The sequence below is a fragment of the Aedes albopictus genome, unplaced genomic scaffold (genome assembly GCF_035046485.1).
Source record: "Aedes albopictus strain Foshan unplaced genomic scaffold, AalbF5 HiC_scaffold_18, whole genome shotgun sequence".
NCBI classification, from domain to species: Eukaryota; Metazoa; Arthropoda; class Insecta; order Diptera; family Culicidae; genus Aedes; species Aedes albopictus.
Genome location: NW_026916958.1, coordinates 57,075 through 76,365, shown reverse-complemented (window position 1 = coordinate 76,365; position 19,291 = coordinate 57,075). Strand labels below are relative to the sequence as shown.

Sequence of the window (19,291 nt, the reverse complement as noted above, 5' to 3'; positions counted from 1 at the left end):
GTTTTTGCCTTTCAAGGCTGACACAAATTTTTATTTTTATTTTTGCCTTCCCCCCTTGGAAATTTTTAGCCGGAATTCGGCATTTTGAGGGGGAAATCAAATAGTTCATTGAAGAAATTTGGAAATTTTAAGATAAAATCAGAGAGTATATGACTTTTTTCACCATGAACTTTTATTATTTATCGCATAGCAGTTTGACAGCATAGATACCTTTAATAAGCATTCAAAATGCAGTTCAAAAACCTTCAGCTGCTATGTAGCATTCCAAATGCACATTTTATTTTGGGTTTTAAGCATTCCAAATGTCATTTTAAAGCCACAAAACTGCTAAAAAAAGATCGTTTTTCTGCTATGTTTGAAGCACCAAATTCGTTTTTCATATTTGTGTCGCATCGTCGCGTCTATGTAAACCATTACCGATGTCTGTTGAAGTTACTTTACGTGGTAAAAGTATTACTCATGTCAAACAAACATGACGTAGTGAAAAAGACGATTTTATATTTCTGTTCCTGTGGCCATTCCCATCTTACTCGTTCAACTTCGAACAAACAAAATAATGCCACCTGAGCAGGAATGAAAGCCAATCACTACAAAGTTAAAATAGGACCAAAAACCAGCGCACTTCACAGCTTCATTTTCAGCCTATCATGTAGCGCGCAGAAGCTCCTTCCAACACGTTCTATCGCAGGGTCTTGAGATCGAGTCGCAGTTAAAGTTGTCAGCAAAAAAAAAAACACCTACCAGAAAATATGCCGTACTGAATGATAGTGTAAAATGACAGAGCGAGTGGAGGAGCAGAAGTGAGAGGGGCGATTTTTTCTATTTTAGTTTGTCTCATTTTAGGCGTTACAGTCAAGGTGTTTTGACAGTTGTTTAAGAAGTTCCTGAAGGTAAATCTTCGGTGCAATGGCACACCTTTTTTCGGAAGAATTCAGTGGCGCTAAGATAAGATCTCTTAATTCTTTTTTTCAAATACTTGGAAGAAACTTTAAGTATTTTGCCGAATCATCCCAATCAGCATTTTGATAATCAATTAGTCTTGAAGAGGTTTTGAGAACCGTCATTAAACCAAATACCTTTTATTTCTGGTTTTATGATGGTTGTAAGCACCTCTTGTAGTCTATTTGACTAAAAAATGTTACTTGGGATGTGCAAGATCCTTGCTTCGAAAAACTGTTTTATGAACTCGTAGATCTCCGGCGTGCTCCTTTAAAAAGCTCGGCAAATACCTGAGGAGATACTCATAACAAATATCAACGAATACGTAACAATTAACGAGCTTAGGGTGTTCCCGACAAGTTTTTAGTAAGCTTATGAAGAGTTTCCTAACTGTTTTTAAGAAAATTACATCTGAAATCCTAGATAGACATATTGTAATAATATTTGATGCCAAGTTTGGCAATAATTTTCACAAATTGGCTGTACGTCCTTTCAAGTGACAGAAGATACACATCGAAATCTTTGCATTGTTGGTCCACAAATGCATTAATTTCTTAGAATATCATGTCGGGTTATGACACCGATTGCTTTCGGACAAAATAAATTGAACCCTCTCCAGTGCAATATTCAAATTAAACAAATATGAACAGCTCCTAGAAATAATCACCAAAAAATACCTTGATTTAACTGAGGTTGTAGTAGGCCGAAACTACGCAAGTTCCTCTATTATTCATCTCTGGAAAAATTTACAAAATTTAAAAAAATGCTAAAAATAATATAAAAATCAACAGTAGTTCGCGTAGACATTTGGGGAGGATATGGAGTTTTTGAAAATTGTCCACGCTAACCCATGAAAGGGAAGGAGCATTTCGAAAATCAAGGACTCCTTGTCCACGTGGTACATTAACGGCCCCTTGAAGAATCTTGAGGAAACTCTTGGCAAAACCACCGGTAGATTTCACACGAAGTCTTTGGCGAATATCCAATAAAAAAAACTCCGTGGCCAAGCTCTGATGAGATATGTGGCAGATAACAAAAAAAATCCGGGAAGAATCTCAATATCCTTATCATCGGATACCCTTGTCTAACGTTTCGCAAGGTTCCTAGTAGAAAGCTGACGAGGTATTTGACAAATTCGATGCAACAGTAGAGTTTGCTGAGGATTCTAATTGACTTGAGATCTCCATTTTGTTTTCTAAATACTTGAAAAATATTTCAACAATTCTTTATCTTTGTTGCATTGAGCAAGGTCTTCTCGGCAAACGTCTCCAAGGAAAGTTTAAAAACTCCAGTGCAAACTCTTGGAAAATGCCATGGCACAACCCACTAAATTGCGCCTTAATGAATGAATGAATGAATAAAAATCTCGCCATTTCGGGTTAAAATGAGTTCCACGATAAATGCCCAAAGGATCCACTTCTGGAAAATATTTATTAACATATGAGGAAAAAGGAAGCAAAAAGTTGATAAACGATAAATTTCTTTAGAACATCTGCTTAGAATAAATAGACGTAACGCCGTAACCTCCATTGCTTTTATTTTTTATTTATTTTTTACTTTTCCAACTCGCTCACATCACTTACACTTACACTTACACATCATCCAAATGCTAGTTTTGGAAGAAGTGGGGAAAATTTTAGTTTTGGTGAATTAAAAAAAATGTAATTCGTGGCCGAGCGGTTAGCGGCGTCAGTCCTCTAGGTGTCTCGTAAGCCTCGGAGTGTGGGTTCGATTGCCGCTCCAGTTGGGGAATACTTTTCGTCAAACGGAAAATTCTCCACTGGGCCTTTGGGTGTTATATGTGCTGTTCGTTGTCTAATGTTATTGAATGTTCAGTCTGTGCGGTCTTTGGCCGAAGACGGTGTATTGTCTTTTTACAAAAACTTTGGGAGTATTTTCTGATAATTAATTCAAAAGCATCAACAATACTGGACAGGATAGAATTAAGAAGTCATTGGCCGAGTTTCATACAAAGTGCCCAAGTTTGGAGCTCTGAATATCACGTTCTGCTGCACAGATTGACTTCAAATTTCAATTGGACACTCTTGATAACTTGGAATTCAAAATATTAAAAAATTAGACAATTCCATGCAAAATTCTTAAAATTTTGAGAAAAAATTAAAAATTTTGATTTTGGAAAAATGCCGAAATTTGAATATTTTTATGTTCTTCCACAAAGTTGACCAGTCTTAACGAAGCACACTAGCATCCTAAATAAACATGTTTACCTAAAACAGTTCTTTAACAACCTATTTTAAAATCATAGTTTTGCAACTTTTTATCTGAAATAGTAGTTTGCCATGTTAAAAAATTGCTTATGAATATTTGTATTTTTTATTTTTTTGACAGATACAATTTCAAGTTATTATGAATATCCAGGTTGTGCTCAAGCGAAATGAATTGTTTGACAATTTTCCTTTTTTCGATTTTTACGGCGCATACTATGAGCTGCCGTTCCACTTCTTGAAGGACCTGTGGGATACCCAAAAAATTCGATTCCTCCAACATCGCACTTCGATGGGCGACGTCAAAGCAATCAACATCATCATCATCATCACGAAAGTCGTTCATGTTAGGGGTAGGTTATGAAGCTGACGTCGCCATCGTCGACGGTTGCGCGAGGGTCCTGTCTCACTCACCCCCATTTCCTTCTGTGCGGTGATCCCGTCAGGACTGGTGGAACAGAAGTTCGGGTGTCAAGAAGACAGCTCATTTTGCACTGAAACCGAACAGGAGGTATATTTATTTTAAATTAGAAATCCCGGAACCGGGGGCCGGGACAGCGGGAGCTGGGAGGAGAGAGAGAGAGAGAGAACGCAATCCAGACGCATCACCAGACACTGACTGCTGTGCTGTGCTGTGGTGGAAAACATGTATCACCAGGAACCAGGAAGGGTGGTTAAAGCACAGTAGCAGTGCAGCAGCAGTGCCAGTGTCTGGAAAACTCACACCGAAAAACTGAGAGTTCGTTCACCGTCCCCCACACTCAGCAACCTACCCACCCACCATTGTGGGTGGGAAGGCGGTTGCGTGCGCCTGTGTGTGTGAGTGTCCCTCGTGTATCACAAGTGGGGTTGATTCAGACTAGAATCACATAACAAAATAATGATATAATTGTAACGAGGGAAGTCAGAAATAATTTGAAATATTTTTGTCTTAATTGTAATAAGTTTTGTTAGAATTTTTATTATCATTTTAACTACTAACTGGACAGGTTCTCTAACAACCATTGTTACAATTACGTGTGATAATGTTTGTTATTTCCGTTTGGTCGGTCCACACGATGGTGGCGCGGAAAAATGCGGAACCAGTGCGTGGGTGGGTGGAAAATTTTACGCCGTCTGGTTTGGAGGATCCGTTAGACGGGAAGGTAAAGGGACGCACTCACGGTTGGTGGGAGACATTAATGTGACCGGAAAACACGATAAAGTTGACAGGGAAAGAGAGGTTCAATTGCATGGCGGCGTGGTGCTGGACAATCGGACCCATAGCGTTGCGTTGCCACCGAAGGGCTGTCAAGAGCGGAGCATCGAATTTTGTGACAATAATTAATTGGATTTTCGTTCCTGTTGAAGCGAGGTAAATGAGCGTGGTTGATTGGGTGGCTGCGAGGACATTATACCCCAAATGTTGGTGGTTAGAAGCTGGAAAGAGTTGAAAATGGAATCTTGGGATGGAGGGATAGTGATTTGATTTGGTGGAGGATGGGTAATAATCAATTAGCAAGACGGGGCTCTTTGACGATTGGAAATTTAAATTCAAGAATGTTAGGACCTCCTCGCTTTGCCTGGGGTATAACTTTTTCACTGCCTTCGGATCACTTTGCGGTCTTCGATAAATATGTTTGGCATTGTCGCCTACAGGAATACCAGATATTTTAACTCGGTAACACCCAATGTGTCTCACAATTGAAATCTTCATAAAAATGTGTTATCAACGGTCAAGTTTCATTGAAATAAACATGATTGCACGAAAAAAATGAAAGTCTATGGTGTAGTTTCCAAAAAATTCTTCAATATGGATCCTCAACATCTGATCATTTTTTATAAGCTCTTTTAGCACAACTTTTGTAATCTCGTTGAATTCTGATCCATATAGATACAATGCATCTATAATGAGTGAAATAGAGGATAACTTCTCAAATATAATAGGAAAATGACTATCAGATGACATCATGGTTTACATCGTGCATCAAAAACCCTATTTCACACTATTTCTCTATTTTTCTCTTGCTCTCGTACTCTCATTAGCTCTAACTTACGCTCTGTTCTAATAGTCTTTCTTCCTCTGTCGAAATAACTCAGAGATTCATTATAAACTACGTAACGCTGTTGAAGGATGTTGAAGGAGGGAACGGCAGTGTTACGTTTCACATAAAATTTCAAAATTGATGATACAGATTTTATAAATCAATCCCTCAAGGAATCCCGGGAGTATTCTCTACAGTATTTTTAAGAGAAACATCTGGAAGAATCCTGAGAGTAATCCTGGATGGAAGCTCGACAGAAATCTCTGAAAGAATTTCAGGAGAAATCCCGGGATAAATTCCGAATGGAATCCTTGAAAAATTCCTAGAAAGAATCTTTCAAGGAATACTAGCTGGAATCCCAGAAATTATACCTAAAAGAAACTTCCATTGGATTATCTAAATTTATCTTGGCAAATATCTTTGAAGGAATATCAGAAGGAATCCCTGAAGAAATTCGACTAGAATTCGTGAAGAAATCTCGGCAGAAATTTATTTTCTTTCATATTCCTTTTCGGGAAAAATCCTTTAAGGAATCATAGCAGGAATACCAAATAGATGTACCTAAAACAACCTTTTTAGAATTTTTTAAAGCAATTCCTGCAAAAACCACATTAGGAGGAATCCCGGAAAGAATCCTGGGAAAATTTTATTCCTAGAAAATCTCATCTCATCTAATCTTATCTCATTTCTTCACTCTACTATCTGCTCCAACTGTCTACTGGGGGATTTTTTTATTACCGAACAGGTATGGGCCGAAAGGTCTCCGATTTCAATGAAAATTTCACCAGAGCTAGAGGTCGTGGATATATGATCATATATGGAATTCAAAAAAATCATAGAGGACTATTTTCCCGGAAAACGCTAGATGAAATTTCACGACTTTCCAATATTTTCTAAAACTTCAAAAACTTTAAAAAATCATATCTCAAAAACTATGCATCGTAGAATAAACTTTTTTTTAGTGAAATCGACGCCAAATTACTCCAGCAATCCAATAAAAATACAACGAGAAAAAAAAATCTCAGAAAATTTTTCACCATAGAGAAAAACATCTAAAAATGCTGATAAAAGTACCGTCTGTATCATAGATTATTTTTAACATTTTTTTTCTAAGCGCAAAAACTAATGTTCTTTCTTTTGTTCTTTAACACCAAAATGGAATCTCTTACCGTTTTGGAGATATAGCCATAAAACCAACGGCCAGTCGCTATATTTTCATAGGAAGCCATCTACAACAGCGGCCGTTCACTTGTTACAACACATTTGTATTGCAACGAGCAAATGGCATTCGTTAATTGCAACGTAACTTTGATGTTTTAAAAATTTTTGGAAAATCGTGAAATTTCATCTACCGTTTTCCGGGAAAATAGTCCTCTATTATTTTTTTTGAATTCCATATTTGATCATACACTCCCGTGCAAAAGTTTGGGGTCTTTTTTTTTCCTGTAGGGGTACACAACCACTGCAACCATTAATTGATCTATTGTGGTAAGACCCAGTTGCTTTATGCAGTACATTAGTATACTCACTAGTATTAAGAACTAGCTATTGTTTTTTTTAGGCCTGCATTATACCCCAGTCTGGAATAGCTTCCAAAATGAAAGCCACTACCTTCTTGGGATTTATATTCCACCAGATATCTCGGGGATGCATGATGCATCCACCGAAATAACGTTCTTTCTTCTTAAAGAGAAAACTACACTCACAAAGTAGATGTTCCGAGGTTTCGGAGTTGAAACCACAGAACCGACATTCTTCTGATTGAATCTTCTTGAGCTTCAATAGAAAGTGTCGAGATGGGCAGTGCCCGGTTAACAATCCTGTGTACACACTTAATTGGGGTCACCCCCTCAAAAACATGGAAATGTTTTTCGGTCATATCTCAGTCATCTTTCATTTAATCCACTCGTTCTTAGACTCTATCGAAAGATAAAGAGTTAGATTTGATTCGTAGGTACTTTTCACAAATTTCATATGAAATTTTTAGTACAAAAAGTTTCCCTAAACTTATATGTTTTTCCTAAATCTGTACGAAAAATTGTTTTACGTGTAATTCAAAATTGGATCGACCAAATTTTAAAATTAAAGTTGCATTAGAGCCCTATTTCTATCCTCTTTGAGAGCCATTCATTAGATTTTAGCAGAAAAATTCATAACATAATTTAAATTATCGAGTTAGGTTTACAAGTCACCGTGCAAAAGTTTGGGGTCACCCCTTAGGATGCTGCATCGTGCAAAAGTTTGAGTTCACCTTTCAAATGAAGTCTGAGTCGGATTATTATTAAAATCACCATTTTTTGTGCAACTCCAATTTCTTCTATGATAGTTGAATGGCAAGACACAGAAATGGTTATGAAATGTTCATAAACTAAGTTCTAGACTAATGCCGTTTTTCTTTTTGATCCAGTTCCAACCTGGGTTGGAACTGGATGAGATCACAGTTTCAACCCCAACCCGACTTCGGTTTCGCTTGTACTAAAGTTTGTTTGTGTTTGTTTGACGTTTGTTTGTTTACACATTTTCCGCCAATCCAGTTCCAACCCAGGTTCAAAAAGAAAAACGGCATAAGTTAAGATAGAAAATGGTGTATGTGAGATATAAGATGTACTAAATAAAGCTGTGATAAAGAGAATGATCACAGCAGGCGATATAGCGCATTTGAATGTGATGCGAACTGTCAAGCAGACAATGTTAGCATCCCTGCTTGCGTAGCAACAACTCCAGGCGTCACCCAACTGCGTTCACTCTTGCCACTTGCGAACCAACGTCAGCCTGGGTAAGTTGTGTGTGCTGCACGTGAGGGGTGATTCCTTCCCAGAGAAATCCTAAACTCCACAGTGTATAAAATCCATACTAAATCAGCTAAGTTCGTTATATAAAGTGCGAAAGAGAAGAGAAGGGAGATAAAAATGACTAATTCGTGAACTCTACCCTATATTACTGTAAGTGTTAAAACCACAAATATACCATTACCCCAAAAACCATTACAACGAATGTTCATTTCAACGGATTTTGTACTATTATATTCGAAATTTTGGGATTTAAATCCAAGCAAAGAGGTAAGTTTTTGATGAAAATGCCATTTAAATTGAAATATGTAACATTCCTGAATCTTATGGATTTTGGGCTAATGCTATGTTTGTGGTTATAGCACTTACAGTTATATGGTGTAGAATTCACGAATCAGTCATTTTTATCTCACTTCCATCCTCTTTCGCACTTTATATAACGTACTTAGCTGATTTAGTATGGATTTTTATATCATTTTCTACCTTAACTTAGTCCAGAACTAAGTTTATAAACATTTCTGTGTCTTGCCATTCAACTTTCAAAGAACGAATTAAAGTTGCACAAAAAAAAAATGACGATTTGAACGAAAATCCAACTCAGACTTCATTTGGAAGGTGACCCCAAACTTTTGCACGGTGACTTGTAAACCTAACTCGATAATTTAAATTATGATATGAGTTTTTCCGCTGAAATCTAATGAATGGCTCTCAAAGAGGATAGAAACAGGGCTCTAATGCATTTTTAATTTTAAAATTTGGTCGATCCAATTTTGAATTACACGTAAAACAATTTTTCGTACAGATTTAGGAAAAACATGTAAGTTTAGGGAAACTTTTTGTACTAAAAATTCTTGTAAAAATTTCATATGAAATTTGTGAAAAGTACCTACGAATCAAATCTAACTCTTTATCTTTCGATAGAGTCTGAGAACGACTGGATTAAATGGAAGATGTCTGAGATATGACCGAAAAACCTTTCCATGTTTTTGAGGGGGCGACCCCAAACTTTTGCACGGGAGTGTATATCTAGCTCTGGTGAAATTTTCATTGGAATCGGAGACCCTTCGGCTCAAACTGTTCGGTAATAAAAAAAATCCCCTACTCTCTATCTTACTGTCTTTCCTGCCCTCTATCCCAACCCTGTATCCTAACTCTACTCTCTGCCCTACCGTCTATCCTAACCCTCTACCCTAGCCTTACTCTATCCTCTACCCTACCCTTGACTCCCAAGTAACAATATGGACAGACACACATATGTATTGCGTGGTATTATACGTATTATATAACCACCATTCTATGGCAGCCATCTTGGATTATGGCCCACCATCTTGGCTTTCAAAATGGCGTCAAATATCGGATTTTGACTTCTACTGATCAAGATCGATCGATAGATACTGTTGCATAGTATCATAGTTCAAACCACCATTGCGTAACCGTCATCTTGGATTCCAAAATGGCGTCGATTATCGATTTTTGACTTCTACTCATCAATCACGATCGATAGATTCCCATATTGCATAGTAAACGAAGCAGCATTGCCTATAAATAGCATACATTCTGGAGTTTTGGCCGCCGTCTTAGTACCCGCCATCTTGAATTCCAATACCCGTATGACCATATCCACAACCTAAGGAATTTGTATTGTGTATCCCAAATTTGTTTGAAATTGGTTGAGACATTCCACAGATACTCTGCAGATATTCACGTCATAAAACGCTGGGCAGATATTAGTTGATTATTGAACGCTTACCATGCGTGTTACAATGCCACCTAGCGTCAGAAATCGAAAACTTAAGATTTCTGCATAGGGTGACGATGGGTATTATCGGCAGGTTTGTTCTCTTCGTCATGGGGGATTTTTGTCGGCCAAACCGCCTGAAACTTGGACACATATTTCAGCTTGGTTGGGAAGGATTTGAGGCCAACTCTGAGTTCAGTAGAATTCAAAAAACCCACCACGACGAAGTGAACAAAACAGCCGAAAATATATATATTTTCCCCTACATTTGGTCAAGTTTTCCCATACAAACTTCAAGTTTGTTGAGCGCTCCCTTGGACTAAATTAATTTCGCTCAATTTTTAAACATATCTTCTGGGAGTTTTCACAGATCGAATTTCAATAATGTCCAATAAAAAGTTAGATCAACTGGTGCACAAGTATATTGAGACTCAGACATACAGTCATGGAGCTGTATGAAAAACACTCGATAAGCACTTTATTATATCCAGTACTGTATATATCAGAGGTTTTCAGAACTTTTGGTTCGCGGTGCAGTACGTGATATCTAAATCGTCAAAAATGCCGTCATATTTTTTTCAAAACAACTCTCAGATACTAACGCTTTTAGTGAAAACATTGTATCCCAGGTTGATATGGTTATAACAATGCCTTACAGTTATCATAACTTTTCGGATTTCACCACAATTGATACCGTTGTACGACTTGGAATATTTTGTTGCAGGGGATATTTCTAGAAATAGTAGAAGATACTTTGGAATGCTGAGTGAGATTAACAAATTCATTTATCTTCTAGAGATTTGTTACAAAATGAACGAACATCTCTAACTAAAATATTTAAAAAAATAGTTCTTAGGGGCTGTCCATAAACCACGTGGCCTCATGGCCTCGTGGCCAATTCCACTAAGAATTTGCATCCTTTGACAGATTCGTATTTCGACCTCAACTATAAGGTCGTCTTCAGTGTCTTGTACTTGACTCGACCCTATTCAGTCGAGTCAAGTACAAGACACTGAAGACGACCTTACAGTTGAGGTCGAAATACGTATCTGTCAAAGGATGCAAATTCTTAGTGGAATTCAAAGGAACAGTACTTAACCCGAAAATGACGTTTCCGATCTTGGTCTCAAATTTGCCTACCAGCATTTATTGCACCAATCGATATTTATCCTTGAAATAGTCTATGGTCCTACATGGTCCTAAACCACGTTTTATGCTAGGATTGTTATAGGTATTCTTACTGTATTATCCATAAAAAAATCAAAAGATTTTTTTTCCGTTTTTTTTGTAATTTTGATGCAATATTTATAATAAGTTCATCTTCCTACGATAAGGCTACTACAAGGAGGTGATTTTTACACAGGATATCTCAAATTAGTTTCCAAATATTCATTGGTTACGTATTTGCGATGTGATGAACATTATTTTTGTCCTAAGTCACGCAAAGTATGAGTTATTTTTAAAGATTTCATTTTTTCCTTTTTTTTTAAATAAAACCCGATAACTTTACCAATTTCAAATCTTTAAGCGTGCTTTTGTGGATATTTGTGTTGGCTAAGAATGGTGCGAATAAACTGTATCTTTGCAAATATGGTTTCAATATGGATAATTATCGAAACCGATCAAAAACACGCAACTTACAAGAACAATAAGAATTTTGGCAAAATGTTGATTGTTGTCATGCATGGTTTCGGGCTTAAAGTGAGAAATTTTTTGTAAATAATCATGTGGTAGCCTCAAATTTAAATTTATGGAGTGCTATTAGTTAAAAAATATGTTTATGTTTTGAATGCGAAGAAAAAAAATGAAAAAAATCCTCCACAGTGTTCCATATCCCCAAATATGATGCATTGTATTTTGTTTTGAGTGAAAACTGTCAAAATATCATTATAAACTTCAATTTCACATGATAAAATCAAGTTTTGATGCATGTTTCAGCAGTTTTTGGTGAAAAGTATTGCTAAAAATGAATACTTTGACTAATAGTTTGTTCTGTACATATTTAGGCAACACAAATGCGTAAAATGAAGAAAAAAGAAAATGAAATCCTAAAAACTTATATGTTGCGTGACTTTTGAAAGAAAAATAATGTTCTATAAGTTTATTTGAGAATCAATTTAAAAAAGATTCATAAAAAAGAATGAAAATCGGTTGAAAATTAAAAAAGTTATGGCACGTAAAGTGAAAACACCTTTTCATTACTCGAAAATTGAACTTTAAGGCGTTTGCACCACCTCAGCTGAAACTCAGAGATTTTTCTTTGTATGTCATTTGAATCCAGCAGAGCATACGAATTCCAGGATTCAACATTTTTTTTAAACAATCCGCAGTCTACTAGCAACTACAGATCTAGAACTAGAAACTCACAAATGTGTACAGAAATTTGTCAAAACCATAACTGAACTTAGACAACGAACTCACCAAATGAGAAGCGAACCTGGTGTGATGGTTAAAGCCCACGCCGAGGATCTGGGATCGAACCACACTCGTGAGAAACTTACAAAATGTGGGTTCTTCTTTCGGAACCAGGAAGTAAAGCCGCGGGTCCCGAGATGCACTATCCTTGAGAAAAATCTCGTCAATACAGATGGCAAAAAATCACCAAATATTTTAGAAGGTCTAACGGGTTTCCATCAAGAAACACGGTAAAAAAATACCGCCGGTATTGTTGGTATTTGAACTTATTACTACGTATCGCTAGTTCGGCACTTTAACCAACTAAGTCACCAAACAAGTTTCAGTCCTGCGGCTTAAAAAGTTAACTTAAATTCGAACCGTACCCCTAACTGGGTCCTATGGGAATGCAAACTTTGAAGCTCGTGTAATGCTGCTTGGAAGGTTACAGAGGAACAAACAACAAACTGCTTAGCTAGTAAACTGATTTTTTATCCAAATTTTTGGTTACTTTGGTGGCCGTACACCTACAGACATTCTAACTCTTAATCTCTTTTTATAATGCTTCTGATTTTTTTTATTATCGTAAAAATTGGGCCGAAAGGTCTCCGATTTTTATGAAACTTTTTCCACAGGCAGGGCTCATGGATATATAAAATACTAGCTGTACCCGGCGAACTTTGTCTTGCCTACTGCGTTTTTTGACGTTTCAAGTTTTTAGCCAAGTCCAAGTCCCCGTTCAAAATGTATGAAGAATGGATTTTCAAAAACTCTCGATTTGTCCATGGTTTATGACTCATAAACCTTCCTTGGGCGAAAACTAACAGAACAAAACTAAGACGACCCAAATCGGACCCTCCGTTCGCAAGTTATGCGCGGTCCCACGTATGCCACTGCATTTTTATATATATATAGATGAACTGGAAAAAGTTTTCTACAAAATTTTCCACAGTTGAGAAAATTCTTTAATAAAAACCGGAAAAACTATGCCCGAACTCGTAAAAAAAATTCAAAAAAAATTTTTCGAGGAGGTTATTTCGTAGGCTTTAATCGCTGAAATTTATGGAACTTGAGCGTTCCATTCACGATCTTGAAGCTAAGCTTTACGCACTGAGCCCTGCACAGAAAATCTTATGGAAACATGATACATTACAACAAATTAGGCTTTCTTGGAACACTAGGCAAAAATCTCCATTAAAACTGTAAACAATTAAAAACAAAAACGCCTACTCTCGACAAACTCGCAAAAATGCGAGTTCTTCCTTCGGAAGGGAAGTAAAGCGTGGGGCCCGAGATGAACTAGCCTAGGGCTAAAAATCTCGTTAATATAGATAAAAAAAATAAAAACAATTAAAAACAACAGAAAACACAGGCAGAAATCTGATATGAAAAATAGGAGCTCATAGCAACTTTCAACCCACTGACTGTCCTACCCCCCTCTTAATATTGCACCAGGACAAGGATGTCGGAACAGGAACCACTGACGACGACAACAACGGACGACAACCCCCCGGCAGCCGTGCTAGCTCACTAACAACAATATTGATTTTGTCTGCGCGCTGCTGCTGTTTTCGCCGGATTTTCCATGGAAACCCCTTTCCTCTCTCTTTTATGGTTTGGCCCAGGTCTGGACGGTGTGTTGTCCCCACCGTACCTAACCTACCCACACTACCACTACCAAGCTGTGGAAAGGCGCTCGGTTCGTCTGAGTTTTGCTGCAATATGACCGGCGCGCTTCCTAGTAGACAGGAGCAGCAGCGCTTCCATGTGGTCGTGTGGTTTGCTACGAGACGTCTAGACGGGGGTTTTCCCGACCATTGGGAAACCACCCAGCAGCCCCGTCGATGACACCAGGCGGTGTGGGTAGTGGGATGGGTGGCGAGCTGTTGGAAAGGTCCTGTCTCGGCGAGAAGTTTCACCAATACCAGCCCAGATCAGCCGGCTTTTCCTGAATTGGGGATGTGTTGGTTCAGAATCCGGACTAGTCGGAGTCGTCGTCTGTGTGCAAGTGAGTTCCAAATGCGGAAACTGACAATTTCCAGACAGACTGATACCGACTGCATGGGCAGGTGATTTCCGTCGTGAAAAATGGCAAATATTTTCAATCAGCTCCCAGGTGCTGGGCGGTACAGAGGCGGCAACATTCAACCACATTAATTATATAGCATCGAGGGAATCGAGCATCAGAGAATCGGAAACCGTTGGCAAACTTATGAATCGAAATCCAATTAGAGAAGAAATCGATTTATCTGCAGCAGATAAAGCTGCCTAGGCAAACCAACTCGAAACAGAATGCTACATTTTAGCACAGCCAGCCAGGAGCACTCGAATTTGTCTTGGATGGGGGCCAGGATTCTGTCTGCAACCCGGTAGAATAACCAATCACGTTCAATGCTCCGATGTGCTGATGCGCGCTGCGGCAGCTATAAATACCGATAGCACAACAACGGTCTTTTTTCCCACCGGATTATCAGCTCAAGAAAACACAGTTTCCCTTACCGCACACAAGTCATCGCAATTCATGTGGAAAAGAAGCTGCTGGCATCCTTCCAGTCTGGCTTTCGGACCATCCGTTGTTAGTCCGCATTATGCTAGGAACCACACACTCAATTGATTTGCAAAACATACATTTCCGGGATTTCCATGGTACACCGCACCACGTGGGCTGTTAAATACCAAATCGTTGGTTTCGATTCTGAGTCTGCTGAGCGGCTGCACCATCTCAGTGCGCCATGGCTTCCGGCTGGCGGCTGTTTTGGGCTCATTTTGGTTTGAACTGTCAGTGAGTGCGATGTGAGTGCGGTGTGTCGTCTAGTAGGAGTGGAAATTTTCCCCCGTGGAGCGCAACAAAAAAAATCAATCAAACCCCCCTCAAAAAACAGTTCCTAGCATTTGAATCGGAAAGTGCGAAAATTCCAAAACGCGTTGGTGTCCTAGTGTCAGGAATCGGTTTGCGCTTGGAAGGTTCCTGTGTAATCACCATCCCCTAGAGAAGTTGGCAGTTACCGAGTGATCAGGAAGCTTTTAGATTGCACTAAATGGAAGTGGAGAAAAAAGGTATGTCCTTAGGTGGGAATATGTTTATAGGACAGGACTTCTTGGAGCTGGAACCTCATAGCTCTGCTCAGTGAGGTAGGTTAAACTCGCCCGATGTTGCTATTTCCTGCCCAAACCCATTTGTTGGCTAATAGAACCAGCAAAACGAAGCGACTCCGATTTACTCCAACCTACCTCACTGAACAGGACTAATCTGCCGTGTGCAGTATAGTTGTCTCAGGGAATCCCTAGTAATATGGAACAACTATGCTGCACAGGACAGCAATATCTGTGTCAGCCGATGCACAGCATCCTTATAAGGATATATCCATGGTCCTCTAGATAACATGGCAATGTTCCAAAATTACACATAATCAGGCATCTTGGGAGGTTTGCTCCAAATGGTGGCCATGCACTGAAAGACGGCTTGCGGTTTTGATAAACACAAAAATGTTTTCAAATTTACTATGACAAAACATAATCTTCAACCCATAAACGCTTCTTGTGTGCATTATGTATCCTCTCATATCAACCGGTTCGATAGTCGAGTGGTAGCGTGCGAGCCTGGTGATCTCAAGATTCTTGGTTCGAATCCGGTTGGCAACAGAAACTTTTTTTAATTGTTAATCAGATCCATGGTATCATTGAAAACATTAATCTGTTGAATTGAAACGAAACTCAGTCTGCACAAATCAAGTGGCGTTGTGCATTTATGTTGACCCTCAGAATAGTAATTTCAACCGCAAGCCGTCTTTCAGTGTGAGTATTAGACAGTGCTGCTAAATGTCATGAAGTTCACGTGACATTGGTAATAGTAATTTGTTATGATCAAGCTCCCTTGTTCAAAATTTCATCGACGAACACCTGTTTCGGTGACGATTTTTAGTCTACCATAAGTTGGTGTAGCTCAATGATCACATTACTTAGCAGGGTAGGGTGCAATAATCATTTTTCAAACATTCATACAAGGGCAACTTTTATAAATGTTTAACCTCTATGTTCCGATAAGATTGTTGAAAAAAGCCCAATTTACGCTGTTATTTTCAAAGGAACCTATAAAATTGGTCAAACCCCATTATTTTCTATTGTTTTTATTTGTCTATTAATAAGGATCCATACTATGGAAAAACTAAGTCACAACCAGGGATGGGAACACTCACTTGCAAAGAGTTACATTCACTTGCCGTTTTCTCAGCTCAGTAGCGTGCAATCAAGAAACGATGTATGGACGACTTTTGCATTGTGGTTTTGTCTAAAACTTTGTCGAATAGAGTAGAGGTCGCACACAAATCCCAAAGTCGTGAGGGCGCTGCGAAAGCGACTCTCCACGAGGTGAGTGTAATTTACATTCACCTCGTGGAGAGTTGCCTTTGCAGTTCCCTCACGACTTCGGTATGCATGTGCGACCCCTACTCTATTCGGCAAACTTTCAGACAAAATCACAAGGTAAAAGTCGTCCATACATCGTTTGTTGATTGTACGCTTCTGAGCTGAGAAAACTGCAAGTGAGTGTAACTCTTTGCAAGTGAGTGTTCCCATCCTTGGTCACAACATGCTATTTCACATACTATTTTGCATACTTTTTCATTGAATCACTGACAGCCCAAAGCGTACAGCCATAGTTTGCCCGGAACGACGCTTTCCACAATGGCACACTTTCTGGAATGATGCATCTCCCGACATACGATTCCGATAAGTCAACAAAGATGAATATGTTTCTTTCCTTCCGGAAGGAATTTCTCCAGGGGTTTCTTCTGAGACTCCTCCAGGAATTCCTTCACGGATTCCTGTGGTAGTTTCTTCTGGGATACATTTTCCTAAGGTTTATTGTGGGATTTCCCTTAAAAATGTTTCTAGGAATCCTCTAGATCATGGTTTCCCAAACTGTGGGTCGCGACCCCCCAGGGAGGTCGCCAGCCTTCATCCAGGGGGTCGCGAGAGATAGTAAAGTATTTTACTGTAACAGACAACAAATGAGGGAATTTTTATGGGGGTCGCGAAAACTACGTCTGGTGGCAAAAGGGGGTCGCGCGACCTGAAAGTTTGGGAACCTATGCTTTAGATTATGTTCGTCCAAGTCTCCTTAAAGAAATTTTGGTATTTCTGCAGGAGTGCTTTTTGGGATTTCGAGTTTGGCTTCTTCCAAGAGCTACTGCAGAATCCATCATTGTCTTTTCTCTAATAATTTTACAGTTTTTTTTTTCAAAAATACCTTCTATGAATTCTCTAGGAGTTTATTCTAGGAATCCTCTAGGAGCCGCTTCTGGGAATACCCCAGGAGTTCTTTTTGGGACTCCTGCATGAAAGCTTCAGGAGTTACTTTTTTGAATCTTGCCAAAATTATTTCTAGGAATTCTACCAGGCTTCTTATTGGGATTCCTCCATGAGTTCCTTATGGATATTTTCCAGTAGTTTTGAGTTTTCTAGGAATGCTCCAGTAGTTTTTTTTTTAGTAAGCCTTCCAGAGGAATCCTTTAGGAATTTCTGGAGGATGTTTTTCTGGAGTAATTCTCAGAAGAAATCTATAAAAGAATGTAAAGGAATCCACAAAAGGCATCGGTGGTAAAATCTCCAGAAGAAACTTCTTGGAAAGGAATCCATGCTGGCATTTTTGGATAAACCGACAGGTGGAATTCAGGGACACTTTCTTAGGATTGCTTCTGGAAATCTGCAGAAGTTACTTTTGAGAATCTTGCCGTATGGGTAATTCCCAGAAGTTTTAGTTTCCTAGGAAGGCTCCAGGAATTCGTTCTGTGAATCCTCCAGGGGTTTTTTTTCTGGGAATCCACCAGAAGTTCATTCTCGGAATCCTCAGTCGAAATTTCTGGAATCTATGCTAGCATTTCAGGAGATTTCAACAGATGGAATTCAGGAGCTCCTTCTGAAAATCTCCAGGAGTTACTTTTGGGAATCTTGCCGAAATTTTCTCTAATAGTCTTAGCTTTAGCTTCTTATTGGGATTCCTCCGGTGTTCCGTATGGGTATTTCCCAGAAGTTTTTAGTTTTTTATTTTTAGGAATGCTCCAAGAGTTCCTTCTGTGAATCCACAGGGAGTTTCGATTTTCTGAGAGTCTCCCAGAAGTTCCTTCAGGAATTCCTGAAAAAATCCGAGATCGAATCTATGATGCATCCCAAACTAAACTCCTGTAGTAAACCCAAAAGGAGTTTCTGAAGGATTTCCTGCAGAATCTCAGGACAAATGTATAAAGGAATCTTTAGGAAACCACAGAAAACATCTGAGGTGGAATCTTTAGATGAAACTTTTTGGAGGACTCCTCAGAACGAACTCTTGGAAAGTCCTTGAGATAATTTATAAGTTTAGTCTATAAAGAGTTAGTTCCACCAAGAAACAATAGTCTAGTCTAGGATCCAGGAATTTGATCTGGAGATTTCTCCAGGCACTACTGAAGGAATCCTAGAAGAAAATAAGGACTCCCAGAATAAACACCTAAAGGAATTCCATAAATCCTGAAGATTTCCCACGAGGAGCTTTTGGAGGATTTCTTGAAAGAGCTTCTGCTGGATTTCTGGAAGAAACTTCTAAAAGATTTCCACAAGGAATTTGTAGAGGATTTTCAGAAGGAACTTATTTAAGATTCCCATCAATAACTAACTAGCGAGGTGTTCGATTTGAACGCGGTCTTCAGCAATGTTGTAGCTAATGAAGCTGCGTATGAGTACTAATGTTAAACTATAACTCTCTAATACAATTAGGAAAATGATATGGTAGACTGAATAAAAAACGCCGTTTCCCGTAGTAAATTCCCTATAGAATTGGCAGACCATGTCTCTATTATCAACCAAATCAGTTCAAATTTTACGGATGAGGCAAAGATTCTTGTTATGAATCGTATAAGCCATATGGAGGAAAAACAATTGTTCGAACCACCTTGGTACATAGCTCAAGTTCAAGCCTCTGCGAAATCCTCCTGGATTCCTTCAGGAATTCTTGGTAGCGGCTCCTCCAAAAATTCCAACTAAAGATTCCTTTAGGAATTTACTCTGGGGATTTCTTCAAGAACTCCATTTGTACATTCCTCCGGGAATTCCGTCTGTCGATTGCCCCAAAATCCCTGCCGGGGGTTCCTCTATAAACTTCAACCAATAATTTCTTCAGGAATTCCTTCTAGGGATTTCTCCAAGAAG

General features: G+C 38.8%; 1 protein-coding gene and 1 long non-coding RNA gene across 20 annotated transcripts in view; one reads left to right on the top strand and one right to left on the bottom strand.

Moving 5' to 3' along the window:
• LOC109621271 (heterogeneous nuclear ribonucleoprotein R) overlaps positions 1-19,291 on the top strand; it is a 107,159-nt gene that overhangs the window by 36,504 nt on the left and 51,364 nt on the right. For 5 of the 18 annotated variants that reach the window (XM_062843382.1, XM_062843383.1, XM_062843377.1 and 2 more), the window contains exon 1: positions 14,875-15,166. The exons of 2 other annotated variants lie outside the window; for them this stretch is intronic. In XM_062843382.1, coding sequence (XP_062699366.1) covers positions 15,148-15,166 — 19 coding nt within the window. In that variant the 5' untranslated portion in view covers positions 14,875-15,147. Of the gene's footprint in view, positions 1-14,867; positions 15,167-19,291 lie in introns of those variants that run through there. 11 more of the 18 variants (XM_062843385.1, XM_062843386.1, XM_062843380.1 and 8 more) reach the window with 5 other exon arrangements.
• LOC134284481 (uncharacterized) overlaps positions 1-19,291 on the bottom strand; it is a 31,390-nt gene that overhangs the window by 3,089 nt on the left and 9,010 nt on the right. The window lies entirely within an intron of this gene.